The sequence below is a fragment of the Poecile atricapillus genome, chromosome Z (assembly GCF_030490865.1).
Source record: "Poecile atricapillus isolate bPoeAtr1 chromosome Z, bPoeAtr1.hap1, whole genome shotgun sequence".
Taxonomy (NCBI): domain Eukaryota; kingdom Metazoa; phylum Chordata; class Aves; order Passeriformes; family Paridae; genus Poecile; species Poecile atricapillus.
Window position 1 is genome coordinate 36,527,114 of NC_081289.1, and position 23,356 is coordinate 36,550,469.

A 23,356-nucleotide genomic window follows, 5' to 3' on the forward strand; every position below is an offset into this window, starting at 1 on the left:
CCTTCCCCAGTGTGTCCTATTAATTACACGCCCGGACTATTGAGATTATGGCAGGTTTTATCCCTGCTTTCTCACGGCCGGATTACCGCAGATGATACGTTTTATTACGCTCTACGATTACAAGAGATGCCGTGGCATTTGCCTGAGCTCCTTAAAGGACAGGATGTGTTAGCGTAGCGCTGTGGTGCTGCTCTCGCTGCCGGTGTCCCCGGGCGATGCGGGGCTGGCAGCGGTGCCCGGGGCGCGGCCACCACGTGCCGTGGGTGAGCGCCGGCCGGGGCTCTCCCGGCTCCGCTCCCGGCCCCGGCCCCGGCTCCGGGCGGGCTCTGCACGGCGCCAGCCAGGCAGCGGTGTGCCAGGCAGGCAGCGACGAGCCGTGGGCAGAGGATTTCTCTCTGTAAAGCAGAAAACCGCGTCTGCTTTTTGATCGTGCAGGCAGTCGTGCGAGCTCGTGTGGACTTCAGTCACGCACAGAGGCATAATTGGCCTGGGAGGTATCGAAGAACCAGGGAAGCCAGATACGGCTTAGTTAAGTTTAGCAAAAGATAAGAAATCAAAGAAAGATGCTTTCGCCCTGCCCCCTCCCCCTGTGATCGTTTGCCTCCAGCTGCAAAGATGCTGTTGCTCGAAAGGGGCTGCTGGAGCTTTAAGAGCCGCTCCCCCCCCTCCTGCTCCCGACAATGGTCTGAACCGAGCTCTGCTTCCCAAAGCAAAATTTGTAATATGCCATTTTTCCCATGGATGCTTCTCCTCTTGGCTGCTGACGAAGTGACCGAAGAAAATGTTGAGGTGCCAAGCAGCGAGACTTGCCGGAGGACGGGTGCGGGGGCTCGGGGTTCCTCGGAGCAACGCCTGTGTCACCATTGCTAGGAAGATGGTCCAGGAGCGCTCGGCTGTGTGAGTCCCCGCTCGAAGCCGGTGGAGACTGCGGTTGTTATTGATCAAGTGAAATAGCAGACGCCGAAATAAAAGATACTAGGTACTGAACCTTCTATTTCTGAGTTAGACATTTCTTCCTTAGACTCGATATCCTCGGGGGATGAGGTGCAAATGCAAAATCTAGCTGTCTGCCTCTTGCTGTAGTACTTGTGTGGTATTTAAATGCATTTCTATAATGGGAGTTGGGGGATTTCAGACTAAAAAATGTGAAACCAACTTCATTTTTTTTGGTTGTGGTTAAGGGAGGTAGGAGGTCAGAGGCATGACATAAAGAACAGATGGTTGGAACGAGTCCTTTTTTCTAAGGTACTGTGCTGACCACCCCTCCTGTGTGGAAGGAGTGCAGGATGCTTCTGTTAAAGGTGATATCATAGTTTAGTGGAGACTGGCAGGTAAGGAGTTAACTAGGAGGAGGAATATGCATGTAATGCAACTCAGACAATAGGAAGGATTTTCCTTATTGGAATTACACTGTGCTGCCTAAGAGTGATCCTGCTGAGGATGTCTGAAGAGACATAATTGCAGTAAGAGCTGGTTTTATCAGTCACTATATCTATTTAACGATTTGGAAAAAATAGCTTGTAAATGCAAAATACTCTGAAGGATCCAATGAAATGAGTTTTCAAGCTGATGTCACTGTGGACAGGCTAGAATGTATGATAGGTAGATTTTTACTTCTTTTTCCTGCAGCAAAATTACAAGTAAGTTGAAATGACTCCTCAACTGTGGTGTGCAAATCAAACATCAGAGTAAACAGAAAACAAGCTTTTAAAGCCAGTTATGGATAGAAAGGTGAGGGATTAAAATTAGATTCACATCTAAGGTGGTGGCCTTCAAGGTGAGCAAAATGAATGCTTGTCTAAAAGCCTTTGTCAGGCAGAAGCCAAGTTGCTTTGTGTCTTCTTATTCCCAGAGCTTCTCAAGTGAAAGAACTCCATCTGGTAAATTATTTCCAGGCTAAATGAGATTGCAGAGGTGTTTGTTACAATATTCACTTAAATAAATAATTCCAAGACTCTTGCCCAATTGAGGTAACAGAAGATGCCAAATAGGGTGGGGTTCAGTGAGAAGAAGGAAGACAACTTTTTCATTTTCATCCTCTATAGGATACAGAAATTTCATGTAGTTTTAGAGTCAGTGTTGAGGACATACTTTGGTACCTGGTCCATATATGATCATAATCAGAGAGAGGTTAATATAAGAGAGTTGCTATCAATTAATTTATTAGTGGAGTCCCTCCTGAAAAGAAGCTTTATATAACTCTTAACCAAAGATGGCCATATCCTCTGCTCTGTGCTGGAATTTTAGTCCATTCCTTTTATCAGGACGTTTAAACTGAGCTGCAGAATGCCTAATTGAGCTAATACGGAGTTCACTCTTGATGGAGACATAATGCAGCTAATGCTATAGATTTGCTATGACATTTTTGCATAGAGCCTGAAAAATCTTAATGTAATGACAGTGAACCACATCTTTCCCCCTCTAGTAGGACAGACTACTTTCAGCAGTCATTGCTTTTTTGCCAGTTGAGTGTTGTGTGTTTAGAGGGGAAACCTGTCCATGATTTCTGGCAATATAGTAGGTAATGGTCACATAACATCCAGCATGCTCCCTGGTATCACATAGCAGACATTTGTGATCTTTATGTCTTTGTTTGGAGGGAGTAAAATGACAGGAGACTGATGGCTTGTCTACATTAATGACTTTTCCAACTGCTGTACTGATCCAAACCCACTGAAGTCCATGACAGAATTTCCATGAATACAAGCATTTGCTGGATTAGATTCCATGCAAATGGAATGGAGAAAACATTGACTTAGGAACCAATCAACCTGGAGTAGGCTTTGTAGTATGTGGTGCAGTAGATACACGATGGACAAGAAAGATAATGTGTTCAGAGAACTTCAGTGTACTGCTTCTTAAGCTGCCATTGTATATGGCTGTGGTGCCTGACACTCAGGTCGAGAGCTACTACTAAAATAAGAGTCTAGGTTTTATTTTGAATTAGAAGAGTTCTAAAGTTATTACATTACCTAAGAGTCTATTTCTGGGGGGTGTTTATGGATTAAAAGGGAAGCAGGAATTTGTCAGTATCCTGCTCCCCCTTTAGAACCTCTCTGGGGGTTTGGGACAGTTGCAGGTGCTACAGAAGTTGACTACATGTTACAGTCCTTGCGAGTTTTGGATGCTGTGGAGGCACCCTGACCATGGGAGTTGTAATGTCTGCTCTGTGGCTCAGGATGGATCAAAGGAACAGTGATTCTGTATTAACAGTAAAATGCCAGTGTCTTAACACATCTTTCATTGAGGGATTGCTTTACTTACATTCAGGATACCGGGTAAAGCAATAAACTTTGTACTGTAGTAGTACTAAGTTCCGTATCAATGGAGCTTTTATTTTTCTATTTAAAGAAAGCGAAACACATTTGAAAAGTCTTACTTTTGTTGGCTTAGATCAGTCAAGCATAACTTTAGTTAAGTTATATTACTACGGGGCAAGTCAGCCTTTTTCTGGCAAAGAACACAAGCTTTCCTTCTCTTTCTTTGAATGAAGAGGTATACAGGGCATATTCAGTTATTAATGCTGCCTCTTTAAGTTGAAGAATATACCACCTTGTTTATCCCTTCCTCTCCTCTTCTTTGTATGACTGCATGGGAGGTGTTGCACAGGATGATGTACAGGAGAGCTTATTCAGTTATCATGGACTTACGTGATCTTGAAAATATGGAAAATATGGGACAGAGGTGTTTAATCCATTACTTACAGTTCTTAACTCCCACTGGAAAGGAATTCCAGCTTCCTCAGTGTTCATTCTTCACCACCTGTGTTCCACTCAACATGCCTTCAGGTTGGAGTAGATGATCTCCAGAGGTTCCTTGCAGCCCTAGGTGTTCAGTGATTCTGTCCTATCCAGACAAAGCAAGGCGGCTGTCCACTCACTGGTGGATTGCTGTAGTTACCTGGCCTGTACCTTGCTTTCTCCTGATGACTGAGATGGTCAGTTCAGGTCTTAATTACCTGTTCCCCCTCTACTTTCATTCCTTCCCTGACTTCTTTCCTGCAGTTCTGTGGGGCAAAAGCCTGTGGTTCTCTGGTGGCACAATGATCTGCAGTAACTTGCCAGATGCATGGTTAGGCACCACTGGTATAACCAAGTAGTATTTGAGGTATCAAGTCTTAGTGAAGAAATCCTAAGTAAAATCCTTCAGTGGGAAATTACTCAGTCTCTGCAGAGGTGCCTCCTTATGGCTGGGTACAGGTACCTGAGTTTACTCAATTCAACACCATTCATCATTCCTTTGAAAAGAAGCAAAGTCTGTGTTTCTGGGTTCTTGGATTTGTTTGGTGGTTGATTTGTTTGATTCCTATCCTGTGGAATTATGCTGTGGAACCTTTAGAAGTCATCTGTGACAACCCCTTGCCCAGAGTTGGGCCAAGTGCAAAATAACATCTTATGCAGTCTGCTCACTGCAGGTTTGGAAACTAAAAAGAAGATTCAGTGTATTGTAATTTTCAGAAACTTAAGGAAGATATTTATGCACTCCAATTTTGTTGCATTTAGATTTTGTCACATTACCTGAAATTTATAAGAGGAGTTAGTTCGAAATTGTGGCAAAGCAATTCAAGGTTTCTGTTTTAAACTTCAGAGATGGGATTCTAATGCTTCATGTACATTGTTGATTGTCTTTGCTTATTCTCCCTTTTTTGTCACTGTCAGCTCTGAATTCTTTTTCACTAATAGGACTCATCAAAGAAATGTAACTGTAATTGCCTTGTAGGAGTTGATAGGAATGTATAGGTTGATAGGAATGTATAGGTTAGGAAAAGGGATGCTATCTGTGCTGGGATAACAAATATCTGAACATTGGAGCTGGCATGTGCAGACCAAGTGGAGAGATTAAAATACATGCACAGACTTGAAGATGTTTATGCATCTGATTTTCAGTGTGCATTCAGAGTAGAATGAGAAACAGCCTATTACACTGTATAAAACCAATTCAAAAGAGGCTGGAAGTCTGCATTCCACTCTTTGATTTTTTTGGGGCCATTCTGGGCATATGGTTATATTCTGTCAATTATATGACAGGCTGATAAAAACAGTAAAAAAATGTGGAATATCCAGATGTTAGTTTATGAATGTGCTTCGTCTATCCAGTAGTTATGGTTTAAAAAATCAAGTTCTCTGAGCCTATCCAGTTTTTGGAGCAGTAAGAATGGAGAACAAAAAGGAAGCTAATGACAGTCCTTTTTTAATCTTGTTCAGTTCCATTCTGAGTAGAATTGATATATACATATTTAGTAAGAACTGAGTACCTGAGACGAATACCTGCTATGTATGCATGAATCTGTTCAGCTGTACATAAATCATTAAGTCCAGGATGCAGCTGTCCTGTGTATATGAAATTTGATTCATACGTATGTAGGGAAAGGTATCCGAGTTTTTTCAAAAGTTATGTAAATTCACAGATCAGCCACAAAAGTATGTGTGGCATGGTAGGTTCTGAAGTGTAGTAGAAGTGGGCCTGCCAATAACCTTGTTATGAGCCTTTTAGAACTGCAGCATTGAATGTGACTGTGTCTCCCCTATAAATATGATTGGAAAAGGCATATATTTTTCACAGGAAGAATGACTTATTCTGGTCAATTTATTAGGGAGATCAGTCAGTGTTTAATGATTGAAATCCTTCCTGTATAAAATACACTTCAGCTTAACACAGATTTATGGTCTGTGATAAGTGGGGAAGAGTAGGTAGGTAGAGTGATTCCTTCTAATTCCATTGTATTAAATATTTCAGCTGATTATATTATGAAACCAGACTAAAAATTGTTGGGGTGATGGAGGTTTTTAATACCCAAATGTAGGTTTAAAATTCAAATTACATAGAAGGAAAATCAGGAATGGCCCTCTTCCTCTACTGGAAATTTTAAAATATAATTCAAGTTACTCAGGATATCACCACATTAGTGATCAAACCAAACTGATCATAGCAATACTATTTTTATTATATGTTTTAGCAGGAATCCCTCAGGTGTTTCTGTCTGCATGTGTTGTCCTGGTTTGCGTACACCTGCTTCTGGTGTATGCAAACTAAATTCTTTTCATTGATAACTAAACTGGGAGCTGACTCTTAAATTTAAATCTCCTGACCCCATGTGTGACCCACATCATCCTGTGGTTAGCCAAAGGTTGACTAATACATACACACACCATCAGAAGGCTCAGGAAACATCAAGAACTCTTGTAACCCTGTGACATAATTCACTTCCTATATAAAGATCCACATGCATATGTGCCCTTTTATTTGTCCTCAGCTTACAATCTTGTGCTACTAGACTGCGATCAGTCTGTTTGCTGACGCTCCTCCAGTGTTTCTGTGAAGTTCTTCCTCTGCTTTATCTGCCCTAGCTTTTATTGCAGTCCCTCTCAATAAGTCTTCTTTCCTTTTTTTTTTTTTTCCTTCATTTAAAAATTCTTCAAATATTCTCAGCATTTTGATTCCTTTCTGCTATCAAGCAGGAAATTCATGAAAGGTGTAATAATGTCCTGGGGAAGTAGCTCTATTCTTCTGCATGTGCTTGGGAACAGTGTTAAATGGTGGCTGCCTCGGGACATTGAAAGCATCCCATGTGTTGGCACATATAAGAGTGATAAATGCCAAAGAAGTTTAAAAAAGGAAACCAAAAGTGCTTTTCTAAAGGCAAGAAGACACAAATCATAGTAAATCAAACAGCACAGCATACTAGGTCTTTCATGAAAGGTTGTAAGAAATTTTTCTTTGGAAGCCCCACAGCAAACCTGCAGTTGATTGAGATTTTGTTCCTTTTTTTTTGTGGCTTGGTGACCCAGGAGCACTCTGAGAATCCAGGTTTCCTTCAGAGTTGTTTGGGGTCCTCATGGGCCCCCACAAACCATCTGTGTGAGGGCATGGTCCAGGACTCCTGTATCTCCTGCTCCTTGCTGTTGCAAGAGCCCCTCTCTGTCACACCCTCCCAGCATTTCTATCTGGCTCAGGTTAACAGACTGCTTTGCTGTATTTCTCTCCACTCTCAGGGTGGGGGAGGGAGAGGATGCATGTGGTTCCAATGGAATAATAGCATTGATCTCCGAACTTCCAGAAAGCGATGTACATCACCAGGCTGACTGCAAGAACCGCTGTACCTTTTAAACATTCTCCAGGGGCTGCGAGCTGTGGGAGAAAACTTCCAAATAGCAGCTGCCTACACCAGGAACTGCCCACCCATTCCCTGCCTTCTCTCCTGTCTTAGTCATAGCTAAGTTTGTTACTTGTGCTGTCAGAACAATGCAGTCCAGGGATTCAAAATAAGAACAATGCATGGCCCCCTGCCTTCCCTGAAAGCAACAGCTGAGAGGGACAAGATGTCGTAATAGTGCCATGAGCATTCAACTCATGGATTCCCTTGCCACCCCACATCCACTTGCACATAAGGCTTCCCACATCCCCATAATGACTTTAAGAGGAGATTTCCTATCTAGTTTGAATGCAAGGTGCTGAGGTAGCAACAGCTGTCCACAGACAGATTTCCCTACCTGTTCTCGCCAATGTTCCTGCAAAATGGTACCACTCTCACTCTGCCACAGCCAGTGTGCAGGGGTAGCAAATGCCCTTCACACCAGAAACCTGATCTGCATGTGTAGGACACTGGAAGTGTATTCTTGAATGATGAAGCTTCGCTGATGAGAATACCGTGGGACAAGTAGTGTGACCCATGAGATGTTGATGATTGTGAGGCAGGAAGGGCTTGGTGACAATCCAAATTGTTAACTTTGGTGTTGAAGAATGGGCATGCAGAGACCATGGTCTCTGGCCACCTGGTGCATACCGAAAAGTTATGATTGAACTGTGCAAGTGGGAGATGGCTTTGAAATTTTTTAATTATCCTTTGCTCACTGTGAACTTAACCATCCCAAACTAGTTATCTGCAGGTGGGAGCTGAGTGGAGGCTGGCGATGGCCCCTTGCTGAGTGCAGTGTACTTATATGGTGTTGTGAGAGGATCCTGGAGGCAAGACAGGCTCTCCTGGCTGGCATTCCGTATCTCCAGGTCTGTGTCGACAGTGGACAAAGCAGTTAACATCAGCAAGCTCCCCCAAGGATTCCCAAAGCTTCTCCCTGTACGTGAACCAGGGGTTTGAGATTTAGATAAGCTGGAGCATGGGACTAGGTGATGTTATTTGCACTGCTCAGGACAGATTTAAGAAACAAACAAAAGTGATTCTGCTCCTGGTAACTCAATTTGCACAAGATATCACAGGGATGTAATTAGCAGAGTTTCTAGTTGCTGACCTCTTACTGAACAAGCTCGCTGGAGATTCATTTCCCCTGAGGATGGGAATAACTAGATAGAAAAATAGATTAACCTGGCATTGTTAAGGCAGTATGATACTGGATCAATGGCTAGCCTGAGCTGTACTGTAGAATTGCCTGGAGGAGGACAAAATCTGGCAATTAGTGGCAGATATTGACATCAATACCAACAATTCAACAATGAAATTAAGTAAGAGAAGGGAGAAGAGGAACAATAAATAAGGGAGAGTACAATTGCAGAGGAAGTATTTTCTGTTATTTTAAGCATTATTTCCAAAACTATTAATTTAAAATATTCTGTAACCCTCTGTCTCCTTTCAGTCAGTCTTCTTTAGTTTTGGGAAGCACATTCAAAGTCTTTGCTCTGTGGAATTAGTCACTGTATTTAATCTCTCTCTATTGACTGTCTGATTAACATTGCGCACAAGTTTGAAAGTGGGAACAATGCAATAATCTACTGTGTCCATGTGACAGAGTTTATTCCTCTTATGAAATATCCTCAAATGTTTTCTCTACTGAAGAGCTGTTCCTTGATTTGTGTTCTTTTTAAAGAAATGATGTGTGAAGTGATGCCAACGATAAATGAGGACACCCCGATGAGTCAACGGGGGTCCCAAAGCAGTGGCTCGGACTCGGATTCTCATTTTGAGCAGCTGATGGTGAACATGCTGGATGAAAGGGATCGTCTCCTTGATACCCTTCGGGAGACACAGGAAAGCTTGTCACTTGCACAGCAACGCCTACAGGATGTCATCTACGACAGAGATTCCCTCCAGCGACAGCTGAACTCAGCACTGCCTCAGGTATGTCCTTAATAAAGATTCTTTTTTTTGTTGTTGTTTTGGTTCACTAATTTTTTACTTAATACCACTTGCTTTAACCCTAATCAGTATGTATTCCTTGAGGTCCAAATTTTGCTCCCATTGATGTCAGCTGCAGAACTCCTATTGAATTAATAGTACCTGGTTTGACCTCTGTGGGACCTCTTTTCATATTTAAGAGTAGGAGTAATGCTGTTGACTTGAAGGAGAGCAAGATGAAGGCCTGTAGCTACTGGTTCTTTTGGCTGTTGCTCTAGCATTTACAACAGGTGAGGGATCATTTAAACAAAAGATCTAATAGTAGAAATAAAGCAAAAAGAATGAGGATGTTTTCTAGAGACTTTCATGTATAAATAACATATATATATATGTTATTATAAATAACAATAATAAACAACAAATAAAACTAACTTATATAGGTTAAATAAGGTACTACACAAACCCACAAAAACATCTGATACCTTCATATTTTAATTAAATTAAATTTAAATATTTATATAAATGTCATTATCTGAAGTTACCCTAGCCTTTTTTAGGAATTTCAAAATTAACTACTTCAGTTAAAATACTAATGTGATATTGTATTTCAACATTATATGTTAATATAATTGGTTTTTAATATACTAGAATTAAAAGCAAAGAAAAATCTTCTGTCTGCTTATCGGGCCAGAGGTTGGAAAGATACCATGATTCAAAATTCAGGTTTTCTCCATGTTTTTTTCTTTGTGTCTCTCAGCTGTCACTTATTAGGGAATGTGACTATGAGGGCCTAGGGAGGAATTAGGACAGCGTGTGGTTGGAATAAAGAGGTAATAAGGATGAATGAAATGAGTAAGAAAATTTTGAAGGGTAGAAGAGGAAAATGGCACTCTCTGGAATAGGGAACTGCAGTTTTTCAAGGGCTAACCTCAGCAGGTCATTGAGATATCTGGGGATAGGACTAAGTAAAAGAGAGAGAGAGAGACTGTGGAAGAACAGCATTAACAAATTGAGCATTAGCTCCAGACAGTAAGAATGACTGCAGCTGTCTTGGGACAAACAAAAAGGAGTAGCTATGATCTTGATATACTGTAAAATCAAGGTTGTTTTTTTTTTCTTTTTTCTCTTTATTTGTGGGCAGTTGAGTTTCTTTTGTAGAGGTGTCTCTCCATAGAAGAGTGGAAAAGAGTAAGTGAAAGACAGCATAAATCCTTTATTCAAAGATTTATTGCTGGAAATCCTAAGAAGAGAGGACACTCTGCATCTGTGAAGTCCCATTCAGTGTGCTGCTCAGTGTGCAGAGGCACTCTTCACTGGGCCATAGTGAGGTATTTTTATTGAGCACTAACAGGTGTCTAAGCCCTAATGTTTCTGTGTCTTGCATATGCAGAACTCCTGCTAAAATACTGGAGACTAGCTAAGGAAAATAATATTCAGCATAAATGTCATACAGAGCATTCTAAGGAAATGGATCACAATAGTATTTTATTCTTTATTTCTTCTGGTAAGAAATAAAGCATAAAATTATATTGTGTTACGTAGTTTTGAATGATAACTATACACCGCCTTAAAGCAATTGACTTGTCAGGTGAATGCTTTGGTCTACCATGAACCATTAAGAATGGGTGTTTCAGGTAGCATCCATCCTTATATCTAAGAGAGATGTGGGCTTCCCATATGAGAAACTGTGTGACACACTGCTTATACTTTAAAGCAGAACCAGTTTTTTTGTCCATCAAATATGTTATCTAGATCTTCATATAAGAAATTCAATTCTGTAGAAATCTGTTCTTATAAGTACAGAACACTGGCTTAGTAATATAACATTCTAGTAATTGAGTCTTTCAAGAATATTATTTTCATCACTACCATACTATTTAGTTTCAATTCTGAATTTGAGATATTCAAGAGTAATAGAATACTATTGAGATGTAGTGCTTTACTGTTTTTTTGGTGTATGGTTTTATGAATGGCAAGCTTGCCTTGCTAACTGCCTGTTATAGCCTTCTGACAAAATATTACCTAAGACTTATTACCTGGTGGAGAGAAAACTATATTCAGTTTAGGAGGAGAATATATAAATAAAAGATATTTTATAAGAAATATAAGATATTTTATAAGATATGATAATTATAATTTAGTTACAATGTGGCATCTAATGAGTCTTTCTTTATGAGAATATATTCTTCTAGTTCTTGATCACTTGAATGGTTTTCAAAATTCAATTATTTCTTAGTATTTACGTAGTGCTTTGTGTGTAGAAACTGTGTATTTACACAGTTCTATTCCAAAGCCTTTTTTTTTAGGACACTCTTTTTGCTTATTGTCTGTTTAACTGTTCACAGTGAAAAATATGTTCTGGAGAAATCATTACACTTGGAATAAATAGAACCTGAACAAAAAGAGCTTGAATGAAAACTCAGCCATTGAAAAATCTTGTCTGATGGGAAATAGGAAATCATAAATAACATTAAATAGGAAGCTTGTGTTATTAGTTAATGCTGTTAGAGCTGTTAATGCTGTAGCCAATGACCGTAAGTGTCTTTAAGTATTTATACTGGTCTGTACTGAAACAGAACAATGTATAATTAACAATGTCTTTCAAATCTGAATCACAGAAATATAGTTGTCATGCTAAGTACTATCATTGAAATAAATTTTATTTCCATTAGATTGGCACTCTTTATGAACATCTATGTGTAACTGAACAGCTATGTTTAAGGAAGAAGGGGAAAAGTGAGCAGAAAATTACAGCTAGTCTAAATAAAATAACAGGGAAGACTTTAAAACTTGTTTTGCAGGAAAATCTAATAATATGTCAAAAAGCTAACTTAGAAATATGACATGGGTTTATCAAAATTTTCTTTATACAAAGTAACTCAACATGACTCTTTAGTACTATACTTTTTAAATTGGGGAGCTACAGTATCCCTAAAATGGTATCTTTTGAAGTCACCTCATTTAAATTACTAATAGATGGGAAGTGTGTAAGGAAAAGCAATATAGTAATTAGTAAGATAAGTAATAAAAGAGAGAGAGAAAAAATTTTCAATTACTATAGACTGACTGGGTGGAAGGAACGTAGTAGTAGTTAATGGATTTTGAGATTAATTTTTATTAATTTGAGCATAAGAAGAAGCATGCTAGTGGAAATTTCAGGTGACACAAAATTGAATAGTCTGCTAAGGGAGTATTATAATACACAAGAACAAGAGTAAGAGAGGTGGGATGCTAGTGCATGGTACAAGGGTGAGAGCCTTATATCTAGCAGGTAATAAAAAAATTCATTTTAGGTAGCAGTAGTAAAGAGGGATAATATATGGTTTATAAATGGTGGTAGGGAGCCAGTGGGAGGTGGATGTGAAAAATGGAAAGTATGATTTTGAAATATGTTACGTAGAAGTCTTCTGTTGGAAGTAGGTAAATATTAAGGCAGTTGAACAAAGGGGTGGTTTGGACCTCATTTATCTGAGTTTTGGCTCAGTAGTGATTGAGAGTCAACCTCAAGTTGGAAGAGATTAAGAAAAACACTGCTAGAGGAAAGAGGAAGTAACATCTTCTGTCTAAAAAGACTAACTGAAGTTTTCTTATTTCTGGGGGAAACTGTCTTGAGAAGGGCTGTGAGTGATTTCATAGATTTTCTTGGACAGACAGGAAGATGGACTGAACAGGTGAAGATGAAAGAAATATTTTAAGCCAAAAATAATGTTGATGAAGGAATAAATGATTATAGGGTACCATGAATAAAGATGGATCATTCATCAAAAGAAGGTCTTGAATTATGAAGGAATGGCATCTTTCTTAGACAAAGACACAGTGAAAACCCAAATCTTTTCAAGATGAAGCTGGTATAAAAGACATTATGTATCATAATACCTTTGGTTAATCTGTGAACTTGACCCAGAGTACCCCTTCAGGTTCTTTATTTCAGACTTTAGTGTGGAGTTACTCAGAATCTAGCTCACAAGTAATATTGTTTATTCTTCCCAAAGCTGCCTGTTGACAGCGGAAGCCTCTAAGGAAAGTGTATTTGGGTCTGCACTGTGTGTTCCCCAATGATAGGAATTTATTGCATTTAGGTCATGACTCGAGTCCAGAAAAAAAAAAAAAAATCCTAAATATAATGAACTACACTGTAATGAGAAAGCATAAGCACTAACTACTTAATAGTGTGTTTTTATTTTTTTGGAGTAAAATTAGGTCTTTTACTGTAGGATAAGAAAGTGTTCTACTAAAAAGGTTAGGAACTCTAACTCTGTTTTTGAGTGCTAGAAAGAGGAAAATGTTCAGGCACAACTTTCTCCAGCAAATTTAACCAAAATCTTCTCTAAGCTAAATTGTCTAGAAAATATCACCTTGATTAGTTACCATGTAAACAAACTGGAAAGATACAGTGTATGTCATTGTAAGACTTCGAATGACACAGAATCATAAGAGTATAAATGTACTCTGATAAACAATACAGGACGACTCTTGTTTTTGGTTGTTTTATTGTTCCTTTTAGCCTTTCAAGAATAAGTTTCAAGGTATGAAAGGTATTATCTATATGAAGATGTTAATAAGTTATCACTCTCCAGTTAAGTTTATTTTGTTCATTAATAATGTTCTTGCTCAGTGATTTACTTAGAAATTATTATTCACAGAGTAGTTGAGGTTGGAAGGGACGTCAGGCAGTCACCTTGTCTAGCTTCTGCTGCAGCAAGGTTACTAAGAACAGGCTGCCCAGGACTGTGTCCAGATGGCTTTTGAATATCTGTGAGGGTGGACTCCACAGCCTCTCTGGGCAACCTGTGCCAGTGCTCAGTCATCCTTACTGTAAAAAGTAAAAAACATTTCCTGATGTTCAGGAGGAGCCTTCTGTGTTTCCATTTTTCTGTTCATTGTATCTTCAATATCATTACCAGAAAGTCCTGCTTTTACTGATCACCTGTGGTAGCACATTTTATTTTTTAATGGCTATAAATCTTTTCACATATTGATCATCGGAATCTGCATCTATGATATATCTTTTTTAATACTATTGGCTGGCTGTCACCAGTCAACTCATTATTTTCCATATGCCTTAGAATAGTTTCCAGGAGGATCTGCTCCGTGATCTTGCTGGTCACTGAGATGAAACTGACTGGCCTGCAGTTCCCTAGATCTTCCTTTTTACCCTTCTTAAAAATTAGAAGGGTAATTTTCTGCTTTTCCAGTCAGTGGGAACTTCACAAGGCTGACACAGCTTCTCAAATATGATGGATAATGGCTTAGATGCTTCATCCGCCAGTTCCCTCAGGACATGTGGATGCATCTTATCAGTTGCTGTGGACTTGTGCACCTTCAGGTTCCTTAGATGTACATAATCCCAAACCTGCTCTTCAGTGAGTGCTTCTGTATTCTCCCAGTCCATGCTTTTGCCTTCTGCAACTTGGGATGGTGTGGTGGAGCACAGTGTGTAATTTGCATGGTTTTAAACAGCTTAACTTACAGGAGTTGAATTCTTCTGTGCATGGGCATAAAACCTCCTGTCTTTAAAACATACCTTTAAAAACTAAAGCAGTCCAGATATGTTAATCTTTGGTAGAGATCATTGAATAATTTATACTGAGAGAGATGGTTGGAACTCTATTTTCTTTATTTTTTAAAACTTATTTTGTTTATTTCCAGCAAGTTTGAGTAAGTTGTGATTTGTGAATCAAAAGATTATGTTGAATCTCTCTGGTGGAAATCTGAACACCTAGTTCTAGTTGAGTATAAATTCCTTCGAATGATGCAATTTTTTTTTTTTCCCCTCTGCAATAGATACTATTTTCAGCACTGTTTGCAAGTATTTCTATTTATACTATATATACTATAGATAGTAGAATTGTTTGGAGTGTGGAACTGCAATACTAAAATGAATCCTGTGGTATCTTTTGCTACCCCATAGATTTCAGCTAAATTGTAATTGTTAGCAACAATAATTCAGTAATAAAATCAGCAATAGAAATATAGTGGCAACCATTAAGGTTTTATTTGATCTAATAAGATACCACTCATTTAGAAATGCTTACTGGAGGCATGATAGAAGGGAAAATCCAAAGAGAGAAATGTAATGACCTTGTTTTATTGAACCAGTTTATGTAATTTAATCAATGTTAACCTTTAATAGGATTGTGATTAGAGAATTTTGTCGGTAGACTTGCAGTTTCTTCCAATACAGAGAGCAATGAATTTTTTGCTGCCAGAGACAAGAAAGGTACAGGGAGAAAACAGTAATTCAGTAGGGCCTTATTCTGAGGTTGTGTTTTCTGTTTAGATGTGTGTGCATGTAGTGCATGGATACAAAATACTGGCCTCATGCAGATACATACATAGATACAAAAAATAGCCTAACAGAAATAAATACTAAAAAGATTTAAACAGATTTAAAAATTAATAATTAAAATAGATTTTGTTTATTTAAGAGCGGACACTTGCTATTTGGGTAAAATAATAGCTTGACCCACACTATTTTTCTCAAAACAGCTCTTGTTCCTGTGATGAAAATGGAATGATGTCTTTTTTTCACGATTTCTTTCTGGCTGTGCTGAAGAACATAGAGTGCCAATGGCATCCTGTATATTTGAATGAATAATCAGTACTTTTTCTGAGGTTCTAAAAACATCCTCTTGTGAAGGACTTCTGCAAGTTCTTCATCTATTTTTTTTTAATCTTGCAAGATTTTTCATTTTTCTCAAATTTCCAGGGAATAATTTGAAAAGAATTCCCAAGTAGTGAAATGGAGATCTGAGTGAAATGTGTCGGAGGTGAAAATTCCAAGTTCTCTGTCTCAAAATCCAATGATACACTCTGTACTTGTGTAAAAAACTAAAGGTTGACCCAATGTTTGTTTCTATCTCTGAATTTCCTCTGTTTTAAATTTTGCAGGCTATTAAATATAAGCGTGTTAATTTTCAGGTGTTCTGAATCCATGCAGTTCCCACTAAAATCAATGCAAGTATCAAGTTTCTGTGACTGCGAAAATCAATTTAGATTACTGAAAATCAGAAATATTTTCAGAAACAAACTGGAACAATGCTTTTTTTTTTGCTAATTATCTAAGCTATTTGTCTCAAGATACAAACGTTGAGGGGAACATATTAAGATGTATGCAAAAAAATCAGATACTAACCATAACTATTAGTTCTAATAGATTAAATATGGAAATACATATTTTTATAGGATTTAATTGTATAGAGGGGAGACAGAACATCTGGAAATCAAAGACAACCTGGAATTATAAAGTTGCAATGGTTTAAGTGCAATGCAATGCTGAAGTATTAGTTGTGTCCAACCTGACAGATGTTTAGGAAAAGTTTAAGGTTTTCCTTCCTCAGTAACAGAACAATTAGCATAACAGCACATGGCAGTTCTTTTTTCCGCATAAAATTGAATGAAAGTTGTTTTCATAGTGTTAAATACCAATTTTATTCTGGTGGATGACTCATAACTAATATTATCTGATAAAAGACAGATTGACAGTATCTGTGGTTTAGGTTTTTAGCTGGGTCCTCTCTGGACTATCTTTTTTTTTAAAACTGCCATCATATTCCCAATGGAGCACAGCTAAAGGTATAATTATACATACAAGTAACAGCCTGAATTCTTTTCAAGTATGAGTTTATTTCCTTGCTGTCGTGAAGTTCTGTGTATTAAGGAGCATTCTGCAAATAATTTTAAGCAGGAGATTTTCTCAAAAGCTTTGCACTTCTTTATAAATACTTGACTGAAGAAGACCGATGTGGCAATCCAGGAGAAGAATATAATGGGATATTGGAATATAATAATAATGGAAAAAAAGACAGAAACCTAAATATTTAGAGGAGGAGGAACATGTGGTGAATGCTTGAAGCAATCATCAAGATTATGTACTCCCATTTCACTCTGTATCTGCTTCATAAACATTGATATCAATTATTTTAGCTTGAACCAGGTACATCAACTGCTTCATTAACTATTGATGGCTCATTATCTGAATGTTTAAAAAGACATACAAATGAAAATGAGAAAAAAATATAATGGTGTTGGTCAACAGAATAGAACACAGATGGTTATCCAAGTGCTTACAAATAAGCTGTTGCCATCAAAATTATAGACACTGTAGTTTTAATAATAGGTCATGGGTTTTTTTCCCTAGTTTTCATGACAGCTGTAGTCATGTCTCTCAGTGCTTAAGAGGCATTTGGACAATGGCTTCAAGAATATGATTTGACTTCGTCAGCCCTGAAGTGGTCAGGCTTTAGAACAAGATGATTATTGTAGGTCTCTACTAACTGAACTATTCTATCTTCTTATACAGTGAGGAAAAGCCAGAAAAAATAGTGCAATTTTATAAAGCTTAAATTTGATAGTTTACTTTTTGCTCATGGCCTTGAAAGTGGATGGTAGAGGCTGAAACATCATCCAAGAACACCTTCAAAACATAATCCCTTCTTTTTAAGTTCTCTATTAAAAGCAAAGGAAATGCAGAATATTTAAGAATTAGCTTTTAGAAGTGTCTTATTCAGGCTATCTTCTATCTTAATGAATAATTTCCCATACTAACGAGTATTCACTCAAAAAGATAAAATTATGTTGGGCCATGTTTTTTTATTTCAAAAGTAGGGATAATTTAGCTCTTACTGAAGTGTGTAGAGTTTTCCTGTTGACTCTGAAGAAATAGGTTTGTTTGTATTGCTGGATATATATATTTCATATGATCCCCAAGAATCTGAACTTCTATGTACAGAAGTTAAGGGCCAGGTAGAGTTGTGACTTGATTTTGTGTAATGTAACATTTCTATAGTCTACTCAAGAATCTGCTCTAAGTAATAATTTGCTGAGTATAGCTTATCCTTAAAGTCTTTTTTCCTATTTAGGATCAGATTATAGGCTTTTTTTCTTTTAATTATTGTCAGTGAACTGCATTCTTTACCATGTATGAGTTCTAAAAAAACCCCAATTATACTGTGACAGTTGATTTCTTATGACAGTCAGTCATCTGTCAAAACAGAAAATATTAAATAAATCTTGGAGACTTACAGTGAGGTTCTTTGTTGTAGGTTGGTTTATTTGAATTTATGAAGTAACCAAAATTACAGATTTGCTTTTTTTTGGGATTTTTTTTTTTTTTTTGATGATCCTCTAAGCAGAAGGGGATCTAGAGATAAATAAAGGGAAGGATAAATAAGGAAAGGGTAATGCACATGTAGATAAACCATGCTACTGTATCAAAGGGACAGAATTCTCTAAGAAGGGGTAGAGCTAAAGTCAGTCTGCACCAGAAGTAAAGCTCTAGGCCAGAGTTCATGAGAATCAGTATGGAGGTTTTCCCACTTACTTCAATCAGTGACAGAGCTAGTCCTTAAAGAGCAAGTAGGTAAGGAAGAAGTTGAGTAAGGGGCAGAAAGAGACCTGGAGGTGCTGGTCAACAGCAGCTGAACATGAGCCAGCAGGGCGCAGGTGGCCCAGAAGGCCAATGGCATCCTGGCCTGGGTCAGCAATGGTGTGGCCAGCAGGAGCAGGGCAGGGATTGTCCCCCTGTATTTGGCACTGGTGAGGTCACACCTCGAGGTCACAGAGTCCTCTGTCCAGTTCTGGGCTCTTCACTGCAAGAAGGAGTTGGAGGTACTGGGAATGCCCAGAGAAGGACAGCAAGGCTGGGGAAGGGTCTGGAGTACAAGTCCTATGAGGAGTGTCTGAGGGAGCTGGGGCTGTTAGCCAGGAAGAGAGGAATCTTGTGGGGGACCTTATTGCTCTGTACAGCTTCCTGGAAGGAGGCTGTAGCCAGGTAAGGGTTGGTCTCTTCTCCCAGGCAGCCAGTGACAGGACAAGAGGAAATGGCCTCAAGCTGAGCTGGGGGAGGTGCAGGTTGGACATCAGGAGGGATTTCCTCACTGAAAGGATGAGTAGATATTGGGTTGGTCTGCCCAGAAAGATTGGGGAGTCACCATCCCTGGAGATGTTTGAGAAAAGGCTGGACCTGACACTTTGTGCCATGGTCTAGTTGACAAGGTGGTGTTTGGTCATAAGTTGGATTTGATGATCTCATGGGTCTTTTCCAACCTAACTGATTCTGTGATTCTGTCATCAAAAGTGTTCCTGTGATTCTCACTATCACAATAAAACTCATGAGTGTATCTGAAGTGCAAAATTCTCATTTTTGTATTTTTTTCCTGTCATAATGACAATACCTTATAGGTATTGAACACTGAGACAGTTACTGCATTCAAAAAATAAGATTTTTCATCTACTGGAAAAAACCAAAACCGTTTTCTTTAGTACTATGAATACAAATGCTATTTGTGGAAATGTGTTTTGGAGATGGAACTTGGAGATTATACACTGAGTTTGTGTTTTTCTACTTCCTCTTCTTAATAATATCAGGCTGACATTGGAAATAATGAATATCCAAGACATTGAGATATGCTGAACACATTTACAATGTTTTCATTTCTCAAAGGTCAAGGATGAATACTGTCTCATATAATTGGTGCGTAGGGCCATTGTTGTATATCTTTGGTCAAAATATATATAGACAATATTTCTGAACTGGTGAACACTAGGTTCATGAATAATTGCACCCATTAGATTAATTTTTCATTAGCAGTAGAATCTTGATATTAGAAATATTCCAAGAAAAAGTGAGGTATTTTAAGATAGAGAATTTCTTCTTCTTCAATAATTGATACACATCCATACAAGATACTCTGCTGTAATTTGATTTTCTTTTTGTGTCTGCTATAAACTAGCATAAACTTTGTCAGCCAAGACACATTTAAAATTCGAACCCTGTATGTGTGGAAAGTAAATCGACTGATTTTTCCCATTTCTTTATCCTTTTTATTGAATATTCAACTACCTTCAGTAACTCCTTTTCCTTTCCATGTAACTATACTTAGGCTCTTAGCTGTAATATAAATTTAAAAGTCTACTGTATTAAGAAAGAAATCTGTATTAATTTTTCTGGAGCCTAATGATTTTCATGGTGATTTACTACTACTTCTTGCCTCAACTGTGGCATTCTGTTAGGAGCATCCAATCAACAGTATAATAGTAACTCACATATATTGTATATATTCCCTATAGAGGCTCAATATTTGGATGGTATGGACACATCTGAGGAGGTATTGTTTATTGAAAATTGTAATTTCAAACAATGCTTTCAAGAAGCAGCACAATTTTTCACAAATTGAACTGTGCCTTTATAAATTCTCAGATTAAATCTTCAGAAATAATACTGTGCATGGGCAATATTTTCATGCAAAACAATAACCTCTGCATACTTTCTAAGAAACAGTGAAAATTACTTGAGAACCTACATTTAAGTATGAATGTTGATAACTGGACTTTCAAACCAAATGGTTACACAAGATCTCAAGCTAAATCAGACTTGCAAATATGTGTACATTTGTCATAAAATTTCTGATGGCACTATTTCATGTGGACGCAATTCTTCTTAATAAAGTCATGCTTAAATCTGAACCATACACTGATAGTTATAATCTATTTTTTATATATCCGTAATAATTTGTTTTCTTCCTTATTACAGTGCTATGATAGCAAGCATTACAAGAAGATCAATAGCAATTTAAGGTAGTAAAACGATCAGTGTTCTGATCTTGTATGTTCAAAGAGACAGAAAAGTAAATTCTTTATTGCTGGTCATTACTTGTATTCTCAGACATTATAGAAATAGAATTACTTTTGCCCTGGACAGGATAAACCAGAAAGTACTTATCTTCTAGAAGAATACTAGCAGATAGATATGAAATGTCTGAAATGCTGCTTGCCCTAATCCAGTACTGTATTTTTGAGTCCTACACCATGATGTCTCTTTGTTTTTCAAAGAGACCTCTTGTTACCTAACTGGCATGGTGTTAATGATGGGCTAGGACTCCCTTTAAAATAGTCACAAAAGTGTTTCTTCTACTCATCGTTTAGAAAAAAAAGAAAGATTTTACACTTACAGATGTTTTTAAGATCTATTTTCAAGATGACATCCAGATGAGAATAAAATTCTTCTTTCTCACTGGCTGTTTACACACACAAAAAGTATTCATAAGGCACTGAATGAGCGTAAAGCATAAATTTTCTATGCCTATACATTAAGAACTAGTACAGCTTTACAATTCTTCATTTGAATTCCCAGAGATGGGAGAAAGACCTCAAGTATAACATACAGGTAAATGTTTCCAAGATCATAACCCCATAAATTTGTTTCTAGAGTGTACACATACCAGCTGCTCACAAAGAATTATTAACATGAGGGTTTAATGAAAGGAAGTAGAAAAGGACAAGCCCAATACTGATCTCCAGAATGCTTTCTCAGACTTCCGTCATTTGCAGCTGAGGGCAAGTTTTAAATTTCAGTTTATATGCTTATCCTAGAATAGAAGTGTTTGTGTTCCAAAACTGATTTAGTCACTTTTGAGCCTCTTCCACTTACTTTGTTTTTAGGGTTTTTTAAAAATTTATAATTTAGGATATCACCAGCTGATATCCTCACCTCCACGAAGACCTAACACAGATGAAGAAACAGCCACAACAAAAAAGGATTTAGATACTTGTAAACATGCCAGTCTTGTACATGAAGGTCTTGTCTGAATGCAAGAAATGAAATAAATGGAAGAAAACATACTAATTAATTACAAGCTACTGATTCAGATGCACTTAAAAACCTGAAAACAGATGTGACCACATTTTGTATTAAGTTACATTTAGAGGACTCATAAATGCAAGTGTTTTCCCCAAGTGAGGAGGAAGCATTACAAATATTGATACAAATGAATGAAAAGTACTTTTGGGGTTCTCTGAACAGCCCTGCATCTGAAAGGAGTAAGAGCACACTGTAGATTGTCCTTGCAGAATTTTTCTGTTGTCACTTTTGCGCAGAACATATCGTTGAGTAAGAAAGTAACCTGCCTACTTTGTCTTTTTCCATGAGTCAGTTGTGACTCAGGATTGTTGTACATTGTCCTCCAGAAGTGAGTTATTTTGTAAGTATAAAGTATGCTACGTATGAAGAGCTGTGACATAATTCAAAGTCACAGTAGATATTATTAGAATATTTACATGGAAGGTTATACATCAGCAGAATTTTAAGTGGTTTGTGACATCTTCTGTTTTGAAAAGGATGATGCTCTACATACTGAAGTTTAGTAATATATTTCTTTTTCTGACAGGGTGGTAATTTTGTAATGTAGTGATACAAGCTATATAATTTGTTTTAGCCACAATATCTCTCAGTATTCTTCTTTTAATTTCTATTAGTAAAATCCATATTTGTCTCTATTGGAGACTTGAGGTTCTTTTCCCATGTCTGATATTTTTCCCAAAAAACTTGTGCAGCTTGTGCCTTCTGAAAGAAATTTTTTTTCATAACATACATACTTGTTGTGAACAGTTTTAATCACTCTTAAGAATGGGTTTATAAGGAATATAGAAAACGCACTGATGGATGAGCCTGCCCAGTCTTGGATGAACTGCCATTACTGAATGAGTTCTTACAGTAATAACAGATGTTCTGATAAGCAAGAATTTCTATTAAATTTCAAGTGCTTCTGCAGAAAAGTTTCCATTGATTTTAATTTTTAAAAAATTACAAAAATAATGTCATGCTATAATCAAACTGTAAAATGCTATTAGTTATCTAAAACATTATTTTTTATATCATACATTGCATTTTCCATGAAAGAGAAACTTTTTAAAGTATTTTCAGTCTTTTATGCCACAGTTTTAGAGGAATATTTTGAAAACATTTAATCCAAATGTACCTTTGAAAAAGAATTTTTTTTTAAAACATAGAATTCAATATTGGCGGCGGAGGCTTCATTTTGTGAAGAAAAAATTTATTATCTGAAAATTACTGTTTTGACAGCCAGACCTATTTTTCAGAGCTTGTCATGACTAGGTTATTGTTTTTGTTAAGAAAAAAGAATTAGAAAAGTTAAAGACATTTCTTTACAGACATTGAAACATTTTTTAATCTCTTAATGAAATGTTTATAATTTTCATTTATAAATAGTCTTCTGCCTTGAATCTGCCTATTTAAAAAGAAAGAAAAAATCACCTTCAGCTAGAATAAAATATTGCAGCTGAAATGAAAAGAAAATTTTGGGTTTTTTTTTCTTTTTTTTGTTGTCAGAGAAATCAGAAAAAAATCTGCTCTGTAGTGTAGAAGGTAAAAAACACTCTATTAGAAATTAAAACAGTTAAATACTCAAAACAGCAAAATCAGCATGAATATGGTCTGTTACCATTTTCTATTTCACTGAATTCTTCTTCCATATATAAATATGATGATTT

General features: G+C 37.4%; 1 protein-coding gene across 1 annotated transcript in view; it reads left to right on the top strand.

Annotated features, from left to right (window-relative positions):
* The first annotated feature begins 768 nt into the window (after positions 1–768).
* LOC131573468 (liprin-alpha-2-like) overlaps positions 769–23,356 on the top strand; it is a 281,397-nt gene continuing 258,809 nt past the window's right edge. Inside the window, exons 1-2 of the mRNA XM_058827455.1 lie at positions 769–979; positions 8,820–9,070. Of these exons, the coding sequence (XP_058683438.1) occupies positions 8,822–9,070 (249 nt within the window). The 5' untranslated portion in view covers positions 769–979; positions 8,820–8,821. The remainder of the gene's footprint in view (positions 980–8,819; positions 9,071–23,356) is intronic.